The sequence below is a fragment of the Scomber japonicus genome, chromosome 10 (genome assembly GCF_027409825.1).
Source record: "Scomber japonicus isolate fScoJap1 chromosome 10, fScoJap1.pri, whole genome shotgun sequence".
NCBI lineage: Eukaryota > Metazoa > Chordata > Actinopteri > Scombriformes > Scombridae > Scomber > Scomber japonicus.
The window spans coordinates 3,887,414-3,904,365 of record NC_070587.1 but is presented as its reverse complement, the minus strand read 5'-3'; the positions used below and the strand labels follow the sequence as shown (position 1 = coordinate 3,904,365).

Below are 16,952 nucleotides of genomic sequence, written 5' to 3'. Positions count from 1 at the left end.
CACAGATTCCTGATAAGAACATAATAAGACAGAGCAAATGTATACCTTAAACAATTAGAGGCTAATTATCATTAATTTTATAATAATGAAATAAAAGAAAACATTTTTACAACACAAATACAATACAATAAGTGAATAAAGTAAATTATTTCTATAAATAACTCTATATGTAAAGCCATACTAAAAGGAAGGTTTTAGGTTTACATTTAAAGATATGAACACTACACTTCCAGCTGCTGTCAGATCTTCAGACAGACTGTTCCAGTGGCTCGGAGTATAAAAGTTAAATGCTAGCTCACAAAGGGTTTCAGTCCTGCTCTTTGGAACAACTAAAGACTAAAAGACTTGTGCCAAAAGACCCAAGGAGCTGTTCATGTCCATGCAATTTAATGTGTAGTAATTAAATTCTAATAATGGGCTAGTTTGTTGGAGTCAAATGTGTTATTATAAATACCAGTACAACAGCTTCCAACGCCGCCATCTCCATTTCAGTCACATTTCCAGATTTCTTCTCTTTTTTCCTGCAGGAACAAATGCGAACAAGTAATAATTAATAAGTAAGAGTTATTGAATAAGAACAGGGTTTTAAAGGCCCACAAGTGACTCTGAATGTCTTTGCGCACACAATTGATTAACTTTACATTACAACCTTTTGAATGCATTATTCCCAATTACCAGGCCATTATTGTTTTTATTAATTGCTAAAAAGATAAAACAGATCATTTACAGTAGGGGGCTCTGTTGCTCAGCTTCATTGCAACAATGCCCTGGGTTCAACACCATCAGGGCCGATTGACCTTTCTGTTGGGTTTTACATCTTCACCTGATGTTTGTACCTACAGACCAAAGGCGTGCAGATTGGAAGAACTGAAACTGAATTATCTTAATGTGTCGATGTGTCTTCCTATATGTGTTGTCCCCTGAACCATGACAGAGACTGTGATCAAAGTTTACACCTCTCACCTCTCACTTCTCTCTCTGTCTGCTCGCTAGGATATGCTACAAACCCTGAAACTGTGCAGCAAGCAGTCTTGAAGATTATTTAATAAACAATTTTGGATGGCAATGTATTTGAAGGTCAGACTGACTTATGGAATCAGCATTTTGTTTTCAGTAATGTCATAACAATGACAAAACAACACAATTAGATAGATATTCACTGCGGTGGATAACCAAATTCAAGTAGCTTTCTAGTCTTTACAAGATTTTTAAAACTTTTTATGCTACTGCACATGAACTTATGCCTGCATATAGAAAAAAACACATTCAAAAATATAGTATACCTTGGGAATTGGTTAGGATCAATGTGACAATTTCATAATTGGCAGATAATTTGATAAAATATTCTAAAACAATGGTGTGATCCTTTATTACGGAAGTGTATTGCATTCACTTGAATTAAAAAAAAACAAAAAACGTTTTTTCTGAGTAATTTATTTTTTGTTCTGTTTTTCTGAGTAATTTTTTCTCTCATATTTTTCTGGCTATTTTTTTCCCTGTTTTTCGGGGTAATTTTTTTCTCTGAATTATCGAGATACTTCGAAATCTGGCGAGAACATATATGGTGACTCATGCTGCCCCGTCTTCAACTTTCTACCGTACCGGGTCAATTAAGGTAAGATGGTATTAATAGTAATACCATCTATATGACTTAAAGACAAGACGATCTCCCAGTGTCTTAAACCCAGATCAAAGTAAAACTTGATTAAACTAAACAAGCAGGTCATGTTTGGTTCCATTACATCGAGCTCTCAATAAAGAGTGAATGTGTCCAATGTTTTGAATGCCCTCTAAATTCAGAAAAAAAATAGCCCAAAAAACAGATAAGAAAGAAATGACTCAGAAAATAAGAAATAATTACCTCGAAAAACAAACCAAAAAATAAATTACTCAGAAAAACAGGATTCTTTTTTTTTTATTCAAGTGAATGCAATACGCTTCCGTACTGAAACTATTGTTTAAAAAAAAGCAAACACTTAAAAGTCATTGCATTGATTTCAAAAACTAGGCAGGATAACAAACTTAATAAGATAACTACCTGCTGCATTTTGTTGCCAAACAGCAAAAGATAGCTGAAAGAAGCATGCCAGTAAAGAACGCGACGATGACCTCTATCTGTTGAACAACTGCTAACAATCTCCTGAGTAGAATCGAGAAGAACGGATCTTGATGCTCTGTGTTGTTGTTATCTGTGATAATTACAAAAAAAACACTTTTAAAACTGAGTTACTGAAGATGTCACAAAGCAGTGTTCAGGAGAAGGAGAGGTATTTTCACTCACATGTTTCCGTGATGTTGAGGTTTACTTTTTCCTCTACATTTCCATAACTGCTGACACACTCAACAACAGTGTTTCTGTGGTCTGTTACAGGCAGGGTGATGGTGCTGTTGACTGTGTGATTCAACACAGTGGTAGTGACAGAGTACTCAGGGTGGCTCTCCAACAGTGGCCATTTGATGGTGGGTAAGGGAACCCCCTGACTGATACACACACAGGTCATAACATTCGACTGACTGGACTTCTCACAGCCTGAATTATTTGATATGTTTCGATACCCTGAAAAAAAACAGAATCACATCATAGCAAACCTATGTTAAGCTGATAGGAAGTGTATCGTCATATTTTATCTTGTCTAATACGATCAGTAAACAGTACTTACAAGTCACAGTTACGTCAGCATATGTGGTCAGAGTTGTGTTCAGATGTTTCGCTGTACAGATGTACCGCCCAGCGTGATCTGACCTCATGTTACTGAGAAAAAGAGTTGACGTTCTATTGTTGAGCATCTGGGTAACAGTTTTGCTCTGCGTGTTGGTTCCACTTTTGGTTTCTGTGTTGTTCATTCGTTCGGTTTCTGTGTTGTTCGTTGGGTTGTTTTCTGTGTTGTTCATTGGGTTGTTTTCTGTGTTGTTCATTGGGTTGGTTCCTGTGTCATTCTGCAGGTCAGTGTTGGTTGCTTCATGACTTTTCTTGGAGCCAGGCTCAGTCCATGTGATGTCAGATGAAGAGTAACCACTGCAGGTCAAATTCAGTGCATCGCCTTCCTTCACAGTTGTGTTCCCAGTTATTTTGATATCTGAGAATGAATATCAAAGGCATGTATAAATGGTGGTGTAAATTCATCATCTATGTTTTAACTGTCAGGTCATTGATTTAATTGGAAAAACAAAACTAATATGTTTCCTGTTTGATGAGCCATGTGGATGATACAGTCTGCTTAGTCCTAGTACAGTTTAATCTAGATATCCAGATATTTTCAGAAAAATGATCACATAAAATCATAAATTGTGAGATAATAAAGCAAAGTTTGAATATTACTTACAGGTCACATTCAGAGTCACCGTCTCCTCTGTAGTCTTGACACCTGTGAAGCCGACCTTACAGGTGACCTGGGTGCTGTGGTGTTCAGCTGAAGCATTAAAGGTCAAAGTTGAGCTGTGTCTCTGAGTGACAGCAGTTAGATTCTCAGTTTTTCTCTCTGTTAGGTTTCCTGTTATTTCAGTGGTGTCCTCTCCTCTTCCTCTCCACATCCAGGTGATTGTAGGAGCTGATCCAGAGCAGAGACCAGGAGCAGTGCAGGTCAGTGTGGCCTTCTGTCCTTCTGTCAGTAGAGGAACCATCACTGTGGGCTTCTGACTCAGATCTAATGAGGCATCAAGACACAAATAGCATCATAATGAGCAACCTACATTACATTGACCTCACATTAGACAAATATAATTAATACAGTGTAATAATATATAAATTGTTGAACATTTCAACTGAGCAGGAACTGTAGGAGAAAAGAACCTCGATCAGTGATTGATAACAGCCAAACATGACTACAAACATGACATAGAATAAGTTCACCTGACTCATATAAGAAACACAGTCTGTCGACTGTTTTCATTGAACAAGTTTTTTCAATACAACGTAGTTCTAATGAAAACATCCATGTGAGATCTGTGCATTACATAAAGCATATACAAATAAAGCAAAGATGTCACAAATAAAATTTGATTTACATCTATTGTACCACACAGGAGGCAGAAACAGCACAGTTGAATGTTTCAAAATCACAGCACATAAAAACAAAAATGAGTCAGTGTATAACTCAGTACCGCTATTTGTTATTGTAATTTGGGTGTACCAACACTTTTTAGAGCCAAACATGTTGGTGCATGTTGTAACTTTAGCAAATAATACCATCATTGTTCATATAATACTGTGTATTTGTTACCTGTAACAGAAATAGTTGCTTTACGAGTGAAGGTGCATCCACTCTCCTTTTCACCCAGACCATTAACTGTGAGTTGATATGATTCAGAGTCTGACTTAGTGAGGTTATTGATGATGATGCTGCAATTCTTCTTACTCGGGTCAGGCTCCAACAGTGACACCTGTTCTGTCTGCTTTTTGTTGGTTTCACAGTTTGATTCACTTCCATCACATTTGGACCAAATTATGTTTTTGACAGTGAAGTCAGCAGAAGTATTGAAAGAGCACGGTATCACAACACAGAGTCCAGCCTCTGCTGTTATGATTTTTTCACTGAGAGTGATACAGTATTCTTTGTTATCGCAGATTGGTTTTTCCTCCCTTGATTCATCTGTTAATGCAAAAAGGATAAAAAGGGAAAAACAAGAACACAAGATGTTTAGATTTTGAGGTTATGAGCCTCATTTACTTCACTGCTATTTCTAACTGTTAGGTCAACACATTGGTTTTCATGATGACTGATAGCATTTCACTAAAGCTAGATTAGAGACACAGTAGATACATTATAATAACTTAGAAAACAATTAGTGTTTACTTTTGTCTACTAATATAGTTTGGTAAATGCAAATTCTGGATCTGCTAAATTTAAAACAAAATTAAATACTTGCCTGACAGGATAGCAGTTAAAAATACATCATGCATAATATTTAACTTAACTTCATATTCAGGATGCCATTACCAGTTTTGATATTCAATATTCACAGTATATAACAAAGCTCAGTACACCCCGGTCAATACAATTAATTTAATTTAATTACAAATCCTCTTTTTTTAGACTACACTAAAGAAGAATTAAGCCAATTCACTTAAATAACTGTAATGAAAGACTCATATTTAAGAACGAACAGCAACAAAAGTCAGAACACCGTCATCAGTGAGACTTTTTTTTCTTTTTCTTTTTTTCTTTTGCCCACCTGTGTTTTTGATGACAGATTTGAGTTTTCTGGCCATGGATGATACCAGTCTTGACTAAATAAGTTTAGAGATGTTCAGCCATACTTCTACAGACATATTACTTTTTTGCTGCTCTTTAGGTTTTTTTTCGCTTGAACTTACGCTGTTAAATACTCTGAGGGTGTTCTATTGGATTCAGGTCAGGGGACAAACTTGTCCGATAATAGTTTTCACTTCTTTCTTCCTTTTTTTGCAGTGTGTTTGGGATCTTTGACATGTTTTCCTCTCCTACCAAGTTTCTTAAAATGGCGTTATCTCATTCAGTAACTGAGGATACAAATTTGCATTCTTAGTGCCATCTATAGATCTCCTGTACATTTTTTGTACTCATGCAGCCCTCTATCAGCACACTTTCATGTTTCATGGTCGGCACTCACCAGTCACTGTGGTAGTCCTGGCCAAGTCCATACCAAACATGCTGTACCCCATCTGATCTCATGCTGTACTCCATCTGATCTAAACTCACTTATTTTGGCTTCATTTGACCAGAGAGCTTTTCTTCATTTTCCTTAGCAGTTTAATCTTGCTGTTTAGTGAGTAGTTTTTTCTCTTGGATATTGTTCATGGATCTTTTCATTGTCTGGACAGTCAGTGATACACCGATTTCTACAGATAAGCTTCATGCCAAGTCAGAAACATGAATAAATAGTGAATTGTGCACGCTGTCACTGCACTTCCTGTTATCGGTAGTACGTGTCCTCCTGTACCTTCAAGCCACTGCTGCAACTGTGCTTTGGCTTCTGTTCCGTAGCCTAGTGATGATATATTACCATCATCATCTTTATGAGGTCTCATAATCTGGTTTCTTCATATTCAGCAATGATGAGCAACTTACAGTATGAGCAGTGTTGCATGAGACACAACCAAGGCCAGAAAAGTTGTGACGTTCACAGGTTCTTTTATACCTTTGCTCATGCAATTAGTCTTAATTGGAAGTCACAGATGTAATTATTTTTTTGTTTCAGTGGTCAGAGGTGTACTCACTTTTGTTGCACTGAAGTTGTACTAAGAGGCCTATTTTTTCAATGTAGTCTATGTAATCTTTTTGTTTTTACAAACGAGTACAATAAAATACACTTCTCAAAATACTACAATTAGTATGAGATGATACTATTTTGAATCATTTAATCTCATTGTGATATTGCACAGGCACATACTCAGTTTTGTTAAATACTGTATATCAAGATTACAATTCAGCCACGTACTCTACCTTTGTCAGCAATGTTGCATCTCACAGAGAGAAGGAAAGCCGCCCAGATGAGAACAAACATCCTAATTTGATACTTGAGACAGTCAGTCTGTCCACAGAAGACACTCGTCCTTTCAAAAGCACAAAAATATTAAATGCTATGAACAAACAGGAAGTTCATCTTGTGAAACTGGATCAGAAACAGCTCCACAGATGACAGTTGACGACATAGTTTCAAACTCTGGATGTTGCACATTCAGTTCATTTTGTGAGATCAATACATTTGGTTAACATCTTCTCCATGGTTGTAAGTCCCCTGACTTTATTTTTTTAAAGCGCTTGTTGATATTATTCCAGAAAGCTGCTAGATAAAGCATCCCTACAATAAATATCCACAAACTCCCTAAACCCAGACTTTTCCAATTAATTGTCCACCCAGGAATTTCAAGAGATGAATTTAAAAGAAAGGAAGAATAAATCACTTCTGTAATTTCAGTTTATAATTTAAAGTGTCGTTTAAAAAAAAAAATAGGATAATATTGTATTTTACCTTCTTATACTGTAACAGCTGCTGTCTTCTCTTCACAATGATCTCTGCTGAGTATCTCTACTATGAACTGAGTCTTCCTCTCTTCCTCCTTTTGTGTACACCTTCCTTTTTTGCATATGACGGAAGTGTCTCTACACCACACTGGCTATTATTTCCTCTCTTCTTAAGACTTAACAGCCTTTTATATCACATTACAGTACACACACACATTGATAAATATTGCACATGCAGATTTTTATTGCTTAATCTTCTTAATACATTATGTACATAACTGGATGTGCATGACTTTGAATGGGCTGCATCATTAGTTATCTGATGTGTCAGTTGAATAATGGTCGAATGTGAGAGGAAGTTAAAAGATGATAACTCCTCTCATTTACTAAATGCACTAAATACCTGCAGACCCATGACATACAGATCTACAATCATGTAAACTGCATCATTTGTGGAAGTCTGTTGTGGTTCATGGTTTTATGGTTTATTGTGAAACGTCTTTAAGTTCTCTTCTCAGAAAAATTGCTGAACTGATGATTCATTTTAACATTGCCTTATATGGTATCATTGCATTCTTTCAAATAGCTTCCTGTTCACACACTTAAGTGTTAGACTATAATTATATTTAGTGAGAACTGTTTGCTACAGTTTGGTCCTTATCAGTTACCACAAGCCATATTTAACCTTTAATACTGCAGAGTGAACCAATCGAAAGAAAGACTTTTGTTGTTACTGACAACTCACCATTTGAATTCACAGCAGCAGCAGATGCATTTTATATTAAAAATCATCAATCATCTGTCTTACTTCAACAGCAGCACTAGGGCTATACAAATCAGGTCATTTACCTTGAAATATTCAATTGAATATATAATCTTAATATTTTTATGAAAATGATTGCAACTGACATGTCATCTTCATTCATTTCATGAAAGTATTAGAAAAAAAACTTTTATTTAACATTCATGTAGAGATAGATAGCCATTCCATTCAAAATGTACAGTCCTCATACTGGCCTAAATTAATATCTGAAGTCCAGCCGAAGCTAATAAGAGGTATCTGCAGTCCAAGTTCATCAAATCCAGTGTGTATCCTCAAATGTTACAGCCAATACTTGTTGAAATATTTCAGTCTGGACAGAAGTGGTGGACTGACCAACCAACTGTAAGACTGACAGACTCATACTGCCATCCACAGAGCCATGCTGCTAACTAATAAAAACTAAATATAATGTTCAATTTTGCCTAAAGCAGACACTTGAATAAACTACAGGGACATTTTGGAGCACATACAGTACTAATCCTAGTTAAACTATAAGGCAAGGCAAGGCAGCTTTATTTATATAACTCATTTTGTACCCAATGGCAACTCAATGTGCTTTACATGAAATTAATATTTAACAGAATTGGAAACAAAAAACATAAAAACATGCAATTTGAAAAATAAAAATAAAACCCAATAATAGTAAAAAATACTAATATTACAAAAATAAAATAAAAACAAAAGTACAGAAAAGTAGAAAAAGAGAGAAAATAAAATAAAAACTAGACTAGAATAGAGTATTAAATATAAGGTTGGAGCATAAAATAATGATTTGCTTTAAAATCATTAAAAGGACATATAATGCAAATTAAAGATTAAAGTGTTTTGAAAGATAAGCACAGGAGAAGAAAATGTTCACTGTTGGGACTGATTTCAGTTCTGCTGCTAGTTTGTACCAGTTGTGTAAAAGCTGCTTCACCATGTTTAGTTTGAACTCTGGGCTCAACTATCTGACCTGAGTCAGTAGATCTCAGAGCTCTACTGGGTTTATATTCTACTAACATGTCATTCATGTATTCAGGACCTAAATTAAGGAATAACATAATTTGAATTCTTGACATCTTCCAGTCCATTTTAGTTGCATGAATATATTTGAACAGCTTTAAAGCGTAGAGCTGTGAAGTGACCCGATTACTTCAGTTTACTCAAAGGTCAAATTCTGCTTTTAAAGATCACTGCCCTGTGGTAGAAAGCTTACACAGTGCTGTCATTTACACATCAGAATAATAATCCATCACGTCTGAAGAACAGACACTTCTTCCTTAAGTGACTCCACTAAGCTTTTACAGTCATACATACATACAACACCACATCCTCCACTTCTTCCTCCACTTTTTCTTCTCTCTTAACTTCTGCGTACTCTGTCTCTGTGGTCTCTTGCTTCTTTGCTGCCCCCCTGAGACTTCTTCTTTTCAACACGGAGAAGTCAATGCTGGCGTACTCCACATCTTTTGCTGCACCGTCGAGATCAGGGGCTCCTCTCTCCACTCCTTCAGCTCCATCTTTTGGTGCCTCTCGGTAGTGAGTTTGATTATCTTGCACTGCTTGATCAGGATGTATCTGTCAGGAATAATACAGAAAGCATGAACCAGTCAGCAGCTGCAACAAGCCCGAAACTGTGTACACCATGCATGAGATCATACATTTATATTATTGCTGATGCTTTTCTCCCATGTCATGTTTTAATGTTCAGTTATTAAGCGCTAAAACTGGTGTCCATTTATTTGTTGAAAATAACTTTGAAGCAAGTCTTGAAGCTTGTTTGAGATACTGCAGTCGATCACAACTTGTATCAGTTTTAATCATAGTTGCACAACTGTAATTAGTTAATGGCAAAAGAGAACAAACATGGTGTTGACTTTGATCACTTGAAAAACTATAATGAAAGATCCATATTTAAGAAAAAGTCAGCACACACTTTCATTAGTGAGACTTTTATTTTTTTATGCTTTGTATGCCCGCCTTTGTTTTTGACCATGGATGATACCAGTCTTGACTAAATATGTCATACTTCACAGATAGTTATTTTCAGCTGATCTTTTGTGACGTTAGTCTTAACTTGAAGTCACAGGAGTAATTATTTTTGTTTCAGTGGTCAGAGGTGTACTCACTCTTGTTGCATTGAGGTTATACTTAGAGGCCTGTATTTTCAATTTAGTCCGTCTAAGTGATTTGTTTTTACCATCAAATATGATAAAATACACTTCACCCTCAGTATACTAAAATTAGTTTAAGATGATACTATTTTCAATGACTTAACATTTTAGTAACATTGCACAGGCATGCACTCAGTTTTGTTAAATACTGTAGATTACAATTCAGTCGCATACTCTACCTTTGCCAGCAATGCTGCATCTCACAGAGAGGAGGAAAGCCACCCAGATGAGAACAAACATCCTAATTCGATACTTGAGACAGTCAGTCTGTCCACAGAAGACACTCGTCCTTTCAAAAGCACAAAAATATTAAATGCTCTGAACAAACAGGAAGTTCAGCTGATGAAACTGGATCAGAAACAGCTCCACAGATGACTGTTGACGGCATAGTTTCAAACACTGGATGTTGCACATTCAGCAATTTTGTTAGATCAATACATTTGGTTAACATCTTCTCCAGGGTTGTAAGCCCCCTGACTTTTTTAAAGCACTTGTTGATATTATTCCAGAAAGCTGCTAGATAAAGCATCCCTACAATAAATATCTAAAATCCCCCTAAACCCAGACTTTTCCAATCAACTGTCCACTCAGGAATTTCAAAAGTCGAATTTCAAAAGGAAGGAAGAAGAAATCACTTCTGTAATTTCATTTTACAATTTAAAGTGGTATTTAAAAAATTAAGGATAATATTGTATTTTACCTCATTATAACAGCTGCTGTCTTCTCTTCACAGTGATCTCTGCTGAGTGTCTCTACTATGAACTGAGTTTTCCTCTCTTCCTCCTTTTGTGTACATCTTCCCTTTTTTCACATGACACGTTCCCAGGAAGTGTCTCTACATCACACTGGCTATAACTTCCTCTCTCCTTAAGACTTAACAGCCTTTTATATCACATAACAGTACACACAGACACTGAGTAATATTGCACATGCAGATTTTTATAGCTTAACAGAATCTGAGTGTTTTGAATCAAGTGGACCAAGCAAAAGTCTTTAAGCGCTGCTCTCCTCAGGGAGAGACTCAAAATGTGGCAAACTGTGTGTTGATGTACAGATCTTGTACAAGTACTATGCCCTTTAGCCTCCAACTGTAAAAAGTTGCATCTGAAAGTGAAGCAGGAAATGTATGGTTGTGACACACAGGAGTATAAATAGAGGTGCCAGACAACTTGCAGCACTTCATAATTTGCTGCAATATTTTCAAGTAGTTGAGAATTATGTTGTTATTCGCCTTTGTTTTTTCAGGCAGTCCAGCTAATAAGAGTCTTCTGCAGTCAAGTTCAGTAAATCCAGTGGGCATCTTCAAATGTTACAGCCTCTTAGAATTAAAATCCCTCTCCTATGAGAATCATGAATGAATTTACAAAATTTCATAGCAATCCATCCAATAGTTGTTGAAATATTTCAGTCTGGACCGAAGTGGTGGACTGACCAACCAACTGTAAGACTGACAGACTCACATTGACCTCCACAGAGCCATGCTGCTAACTAATAAAAATAAAACAAGGATTTGCGGAAATAGTTAATTTTGCCTGAAGCAGACCCTTGAATAAACCACAAGGATATGTTGGAGCATATACAGTACTTATCCTAGTTAAATTAAGGTATATAACATCATTTGAACAAGGGAATTCTTGACATCTTCCAGTCCATTTTAGTTGCATGAATAGATATAAACAGCCTTAAAGCGCAGAGGTGAGAAGTGTATCCAAAGGTCAAATTTAGCTTTTGAAAACCACTGCCCTGTGGTAGAAAGTTTACACAGTGCTGTCATTTACACATCAGAATAATAATCCATCACGTCTGAAGAACAGAAGACACTTTATCCTTAAGTGACTCCACTAAGCTTTACAGTCTTCACATCTCTTCCTTTATATCCTTCATATTGGAATACAACGCCACATCCTCCTCTTCTTCCTCATTGGCCACACAATGTTTTATCTTCTCATCCTCCTCTGCCATGGCTTCCTCTTCTTCTTTACACTCCAACATTTCATCAGGCTCTCCATCATTGTCTTGCTTTTCCACTTTTTCTTCTCTCTTAACTTCTGCATACTCTGTCTCTGTGGTTTCTGGCTTCTTTGCTGCACCCCTGAGACTTCTTCTTTTCAACACACAGAAGTCAATGCTGGCGTACTCCACGTCTTTTGCTGCACCGTTGAGATCAGGGGCTCCTCTCTCCACTCCTTCAGCTCCATCTTTTGGTGCTTCTTGGTAGTGAGTTTGATTATCTTGCACTGCTTGATCAGGATGTATCTGTCAGGAATAATACATAAAGCATGAACCAGTCAGCACCTGCAACAAGCCAGAGACTGTGTACACCATGCATGAGATCATACATTTACATTATTGTTTAAGTAATGTTTTAATGTTGTTATTAAACGCAACAACTGGTGTCCATTTATTTTAATATGGTTTGGAAATAAGGTTGAAGCAAATCTTGAAGTTTGTTTGAGATACTGCAATCTATCACAATCTGTATCACCTTTAATCATGATTGTAAGTAGTGCATAGTGGCAATATAGTGCAGTCAAATCAGTCTGTATTAACAGCTGCGCTGCAAACCAACAAAAAGGGAACCTGACCATTAAAGGAAACATGCTGTTGACTTTGATAGGATATAGTATCTCAAGTTTGCATTTGTGAGTTGATTCTGACATTGAAGTGAATTGAATGAAGCAGAACTCAGGTAGAGCACTGAGGTTGTGCTTGCATGAGTTGATTGGCATCAGTTACTTCACACATGCTTGACTACCAGTGGCTCATTCTTCAGCTACATCACTACCAGCTGCCTGGTGGCATATCATCATACATTTCCCTCCACTACCCCTGTTGGCATTTTTTATCCAACTAAGCTTTAATGTTACTGTTTAGGTTTTTCCAGGGGTTGTTTGTTCTTGAGAGATCCCTCAAAGAGAAATATTTCCCAGCAAGTCAACTGTTTAACATGTCATATTTACACTGAAGTTCAATCAAGTGTGTCTGACTGAAATTGCAAACACATTCACAGATCTTAAATACTACAGCATTCATACAAAATAGCAGTAAATAATAAATAAATGCACTCAAACATGTAAAAATACTGTGGTCATTCACAAAAAGAAAAATCTTAACCAATTTACAGCAATATATTAGTATATAGATGTATTAGGTGGATAAATAATAATAATACCAGAGGATCCTCCTGGGCGGTCACCATCTCCAGGGTCCCATCTAGACTTCCAGAGCTCTTCTGCTTTTTTCTGGAGAGAAATACATTTAAACAGCAACACATTTAAATGTCTGTATGAAGATTATCCACAAACAAAACCAGGAATGAATGAATGGAATCAATAGAGTACCTATGATATTTCTTTGCCAAACAGCAAAGAGCTGCTGTAAGAAGTACTCCAGTCAAAAATGCAATGATGATGTCCAGCCGTGAGACAATGCTTAGTAATCCTGTGGATTGACCTGGATTAAAAAGGAACAGAAGAAAAATATTTGTTGTCCATGTTGTTCTGAATGATAATATACTGAACATGACACAGCTTATTTCTTATGACATGTTGCCTGAGTGCAAGTTCACAGTATAAAAAAAAGTAAACCATGGTCTGAAGAAGCAGAAGTGTTTCAGTTAAGAACATGTACCTTCTTCTTTTGACAAGTCTTTTTGGATGGTGAGGTTTTCTTTTACTTCTCCATTTCCATTACTGGTGACACACTCAACAGCAGTGTTTCTGTGGTCTGTTACAGGCAGGGTGATGGTGCTGTTGACTGTGTGGTTTGACACCATGGTAATGACAGTGTACTCAGTGTGGTTTTCCATCAGCGGCCATTTGATGGTGGGTAAAGGAACCCCCTGACTGATACACACACAGGTCAGAGCCGTCAACTGAGTCACACACCCAGAGCCCTTTAGGATCTTTGCAAACCCTGCAAACACACAAGTAGACTCACTTTAAAGCAAACAGATATAGATTGTGAACATAATCTTAATTTTTAAGGAGATTAGTACAGTCTACTTACGAGTCACAGTTACATCAGCATGTAGAGTCAGAGTATTGTCCACATGATTTACAGTGCAGATGTAACGTCCAGAGTGTTCTGTTGTTACGTTATGGATGATAAGTGTGGATAGTCCAGTGTCGTTCTGCAGGTCAACATCGATTCTACTGTTTTGTACAGTTTTGTTGGAGAGTTTAGTCCACATGATAGAAGACGGAGGGAAGCTTTCAATGCTGCAGGTCAGATTCAGGGTCTCACCTTCCTTCAGACTTGTATTCCCAGTCACTTTAATTTCTTTCACATCTATGAAATGAGGACATTTTATAAAATGTTATAACAGCCGTAATTTGCAACATTTCCTGCTGTTGATGATGTAAAATTAAACACAGTTCAGACCTGAGCTTTAGAAAACCATCAAAATGACTTCTGAGGACATAGCTTTGATAGTTTAGATAATAAAAATGACTGATTAAATACAGGACAGTATGTGATACTTACAGGTCACATTCAGAGTCACCGTCTCCTCTGTAGTCTTGTTGCCTGTGAAGCCGACCTTACAGGTGACCTGGGTGCCGTGGTGTTCAGCTGAAGCATTAAAGGTCAACGTTGAGCTGTGTCTCTGAGTGACAGCAGTCATATTCTCAGTTTTTCTTTCTGTTAGATTTCCTGTTATTTCAGTGGTGTCCTCTCCTCTTCCTCTCCACATCCAGGTGATTGTAGGAACGGATCCAGAGCAGAGACCAGGAGCAGTGCAGGTCAGTGTGGTCTGCTGTCCTTCTGTCAGTGGAGGAACCATCACTGTGGGCTTCTGACTCAGATCTAATAGTAGAGCAGTACATGAGTGGAATCAGGTCAATAGTCTCAAGATTATCATTCAGATAAGTTTAGGCTTCAGTATCAGATACTTTATTGAGGCAATAAGTAGGAAACACTATATCAGGAACTGCTTAAGCGCTTACTGGTCTCCCACAAAGGTCGACAAATGCCTCTGTGGAGTAATACCAAATATTACTTAATTCCTATTTGAGACTATACATAGACCTGATATGTTGGTGCAGTTCAGAGGTCCAACAATAAACATTGTCACTGTATATATTTATTTTGTCTACCTACCTTTAACAGAGATGGTTGCTCTTAGAGGGAATGTCAATCCGTCCGGAGACCTAAGCAGGACACCATTAACTCTGAGCTGATATGATCCAGAATCTGACTCAGTGAGGTTATTGATGACGATGCTGCAGTTTTTTTGACTCAGGTCCGTCTCCAACAGTGACACTCGTCCTTTGAACCCAGGCTGAACTTTTTTGTTGTTTGTGTGAAATATTATGCCAGAATCACTACATCTTCCTTTCGATGGTTCACATTTGGACCAAACTATATGTTGGGGTGTGAAGGTATCAGCAGTAGTGAAGGAGCACGGTATCACAACACAGAGTCCAGCCTCTGCTGTTATTTCTCCTTCAGGAAGAGTGATACAGTATCCTTGACTCGGACAGTCTTGTCTTTGCCTCAGTGATTCACCTGTTATTACAAATAGAGAGAGAAAAATCTGACCAAATATATTTAGATGACATTACCACATAATATATTTAATAAATGATGAATACTAAGTAGGATTGTTTGTGTGTTATATAACTCTGTCTTGTCTTGTGTTGTCAGTAGCGTTTAGCAGAAAACCCAAATACGTGTCAGAATGTAATGTCATTTCTTAATCCACCATTTCTTCGGTAATCAAAAGATTAATTTCAATACTATATTCCAGAGTAGATGCTGTGAGTAATGCTGATAATTAATCGTTGAATTCAGGGTGGGAAACATTAATAGTTGTCATTGGAAAACACGCATTTATTATAGCTGTTTACATCCTTAATGCTGATATTGAAACAAGATGATAATAAAGATGTATACCTTTGTCAGCAATGCTGCATCTCACAGAGAGGAGCACAGCCGCCCAGATGAGAACAAACATCCTAATTCGATACTTGAGACAGTCAGTCATGTCCACAGAAGACACTCGTCCTTTCAAAAGCACAAAAATATTAAATGCAGTGAACAAACAGGAAGTTCATCTGATGAAACTGGATCAGAAACAGCTCCACAGATGACTGTTGACGGCATAGTTTCAAACACTGGATGTTGCACATTCAGCAATTTTGTTAGATTAATACATTTACTTAACATCTTCTCCAGGGTTGTAAGTCCCCTGACTTTTTTAAAGCACTTGTTGATATTATTCCAGAAAGCTGCTAGATAAAGCATCCCTACAATAAATATCTAAAATCCACCTAAACCCAGACTTTTCCAATCAATTGTCCACTCAGGAATTTCAAAAGTCGAATTTCAAAAGGAAGGAAGAATAAATCACTTCTGTAATTTCATTTTACAATTTAAAGTGTTTTTAAAAAAAATTAAGGATAATATTGTATTTTACCTCCTTATAACAGCTGCTGCCTTCTCTTCACAGTGATCTCTGCTGAGTGTCTCTACTATGAACTGAGTCTTCCTCTCTTCCTCCTTTTTTTGTACATCTTCCCTTTTTGCATATGACGGAAGTGTCTCTACATCACACTGGCTATTATTTCCTCTCTTCTTAAGACTTAACAGCCTTTTATATCACATTACAGTACACACACACACATTTAGCAATATTGCACATGCAGATTTTTATTGCTATCTTCTTAATACATTATGTACATAACTGGATGTGTGAATGGGCTGCGTCATTAGTTATCTGATGTGTCAGTTGAATAATGGAAAGAAAAGTTGCTGAACTGATGATTCGTTTTAACATCACCTTATATGGTATCATTGCATTCTTTCAAATAGCTTCCTTTTCACACATTAAAGCGTTAGACTATATATGTTAAATGTTTCTTGCAACACATTTTTAAAAGGAGAAGTGATCTATCGTATGTGTGTCATTCTGCAGGTCAACATCGATTCTACTGTGCAGACTTGTGTTGAGGCCAAGTTTAGACCATGTGATCAGAAATGAACTTTCAGCATTGCAGGTCAGATTCAGAGTGTTGCCTTCTTTAACAA

The 16,952-nt window shown here is 37.0% G+C and overlaps 2 protein-coding genes across 2 annotated transcripts; both read right to left on the bottom strand.

Annotated features, from left to right (window-relative positions):
• Window positions 1–2,129: 2,129 nt before the first annotated feature.
• LOC128366202 (sialic acid-binding Ig-like lectin 6) lies at window positions 2,130–5,641 on the bottom strand. Its single transcript, XM_053326884.1, has 7 exons — window positions 5,590–5,641; window positions 4,221–4,589; window positions 3,324–3,644; window positions 2,946–3,077; window positions 2,661–2,774; window positions 2,307–2,557; window positions 2,130–2,189 (listed from the first exon to the last, which is right to left on the bottom strand). Exons 1-7 carry the CDS (start codon window positions 5,639–5,641, stop codon window positions 2,130–2,132), a joined length of 1,299 nt encoding a protein of 432 aa, XP_053182859.1.
• A 5,797-nt stretch (window positions 5,642–11,438) lies between these two features.
• LOC128366201 (sialic acid-binding Ig-like lectin 5) lies at window positions 11,439–15,615 on the bottom strand. The gene is made up of 8 exons (XM_053326883.1): window positions 15,588–15,615; window positions 15,024–15,431; window positions 14,409–14,729; window positions 13,932–14,213; window positions 13,548–13,838; window positions 13,265–13,376; window positions 13,096–13,165; window positions 11,439–12,179 (listed from the first exon to the last, which is right to left on the bottom strand). The coding sequence occupies exons 1-8, from the start codon at window positions 15,613–15,615 to the stop codon at window positions 11,781–11,783; spliced, it is 1,911 nt and encodes a 636-aa protein (XP_053182858.1). The 3' UTR covers window positions 11,439–11,780.
• Window positions 15,616–16,952: the final 1,337 nt, after the last annotated feature.

Excerpts from the sequence above, each read along its gene's own strand:
- LOC128366201 (XM_053326883.1), bottom strand. The coding sequence starts at position 15,615 with ATGACATTACATTCTGACACGTATTTGG. Across the intron at positions 13,839-13,931 it reads TGCTGATGTAACTGTGACTC|GGTTTGCAAAGATCCTAAAG; the intron begins GTAAGTAGACTG and ends GTGTGTTTGCAG. Across the intron at positions 13,377-13,547 it reads GTCAAAAGAAGAAGGTACAT|GTCAATCCACAGGATTACTA; the intron begins GTTCTTAACTGA and ends TTTTTAATCCAG.
- LOC128366202 (XM_053326884.1), bottom strand. The coding sequence starts at position 5,641 with ATGGGGTACAGCATGTTTGGTATGGACTTGGCCAGGACTACCACAGTG. Across the intron at positions 3,645-4,220 it reads AGCAACTATTTCTGTTACAG|ATCTGAGTCAGAAGCCCACA; the intron begins GTAACAAATACA and ends ATGCCTCATTAG. Across the intron at positions 3,078-3,323 it reads GGTGACTCTGAATGTGACCT|ATATCAAAATAACTGGGAAC; the intron begins GTAAGTAATATT and ends ATTCATTCTCAG.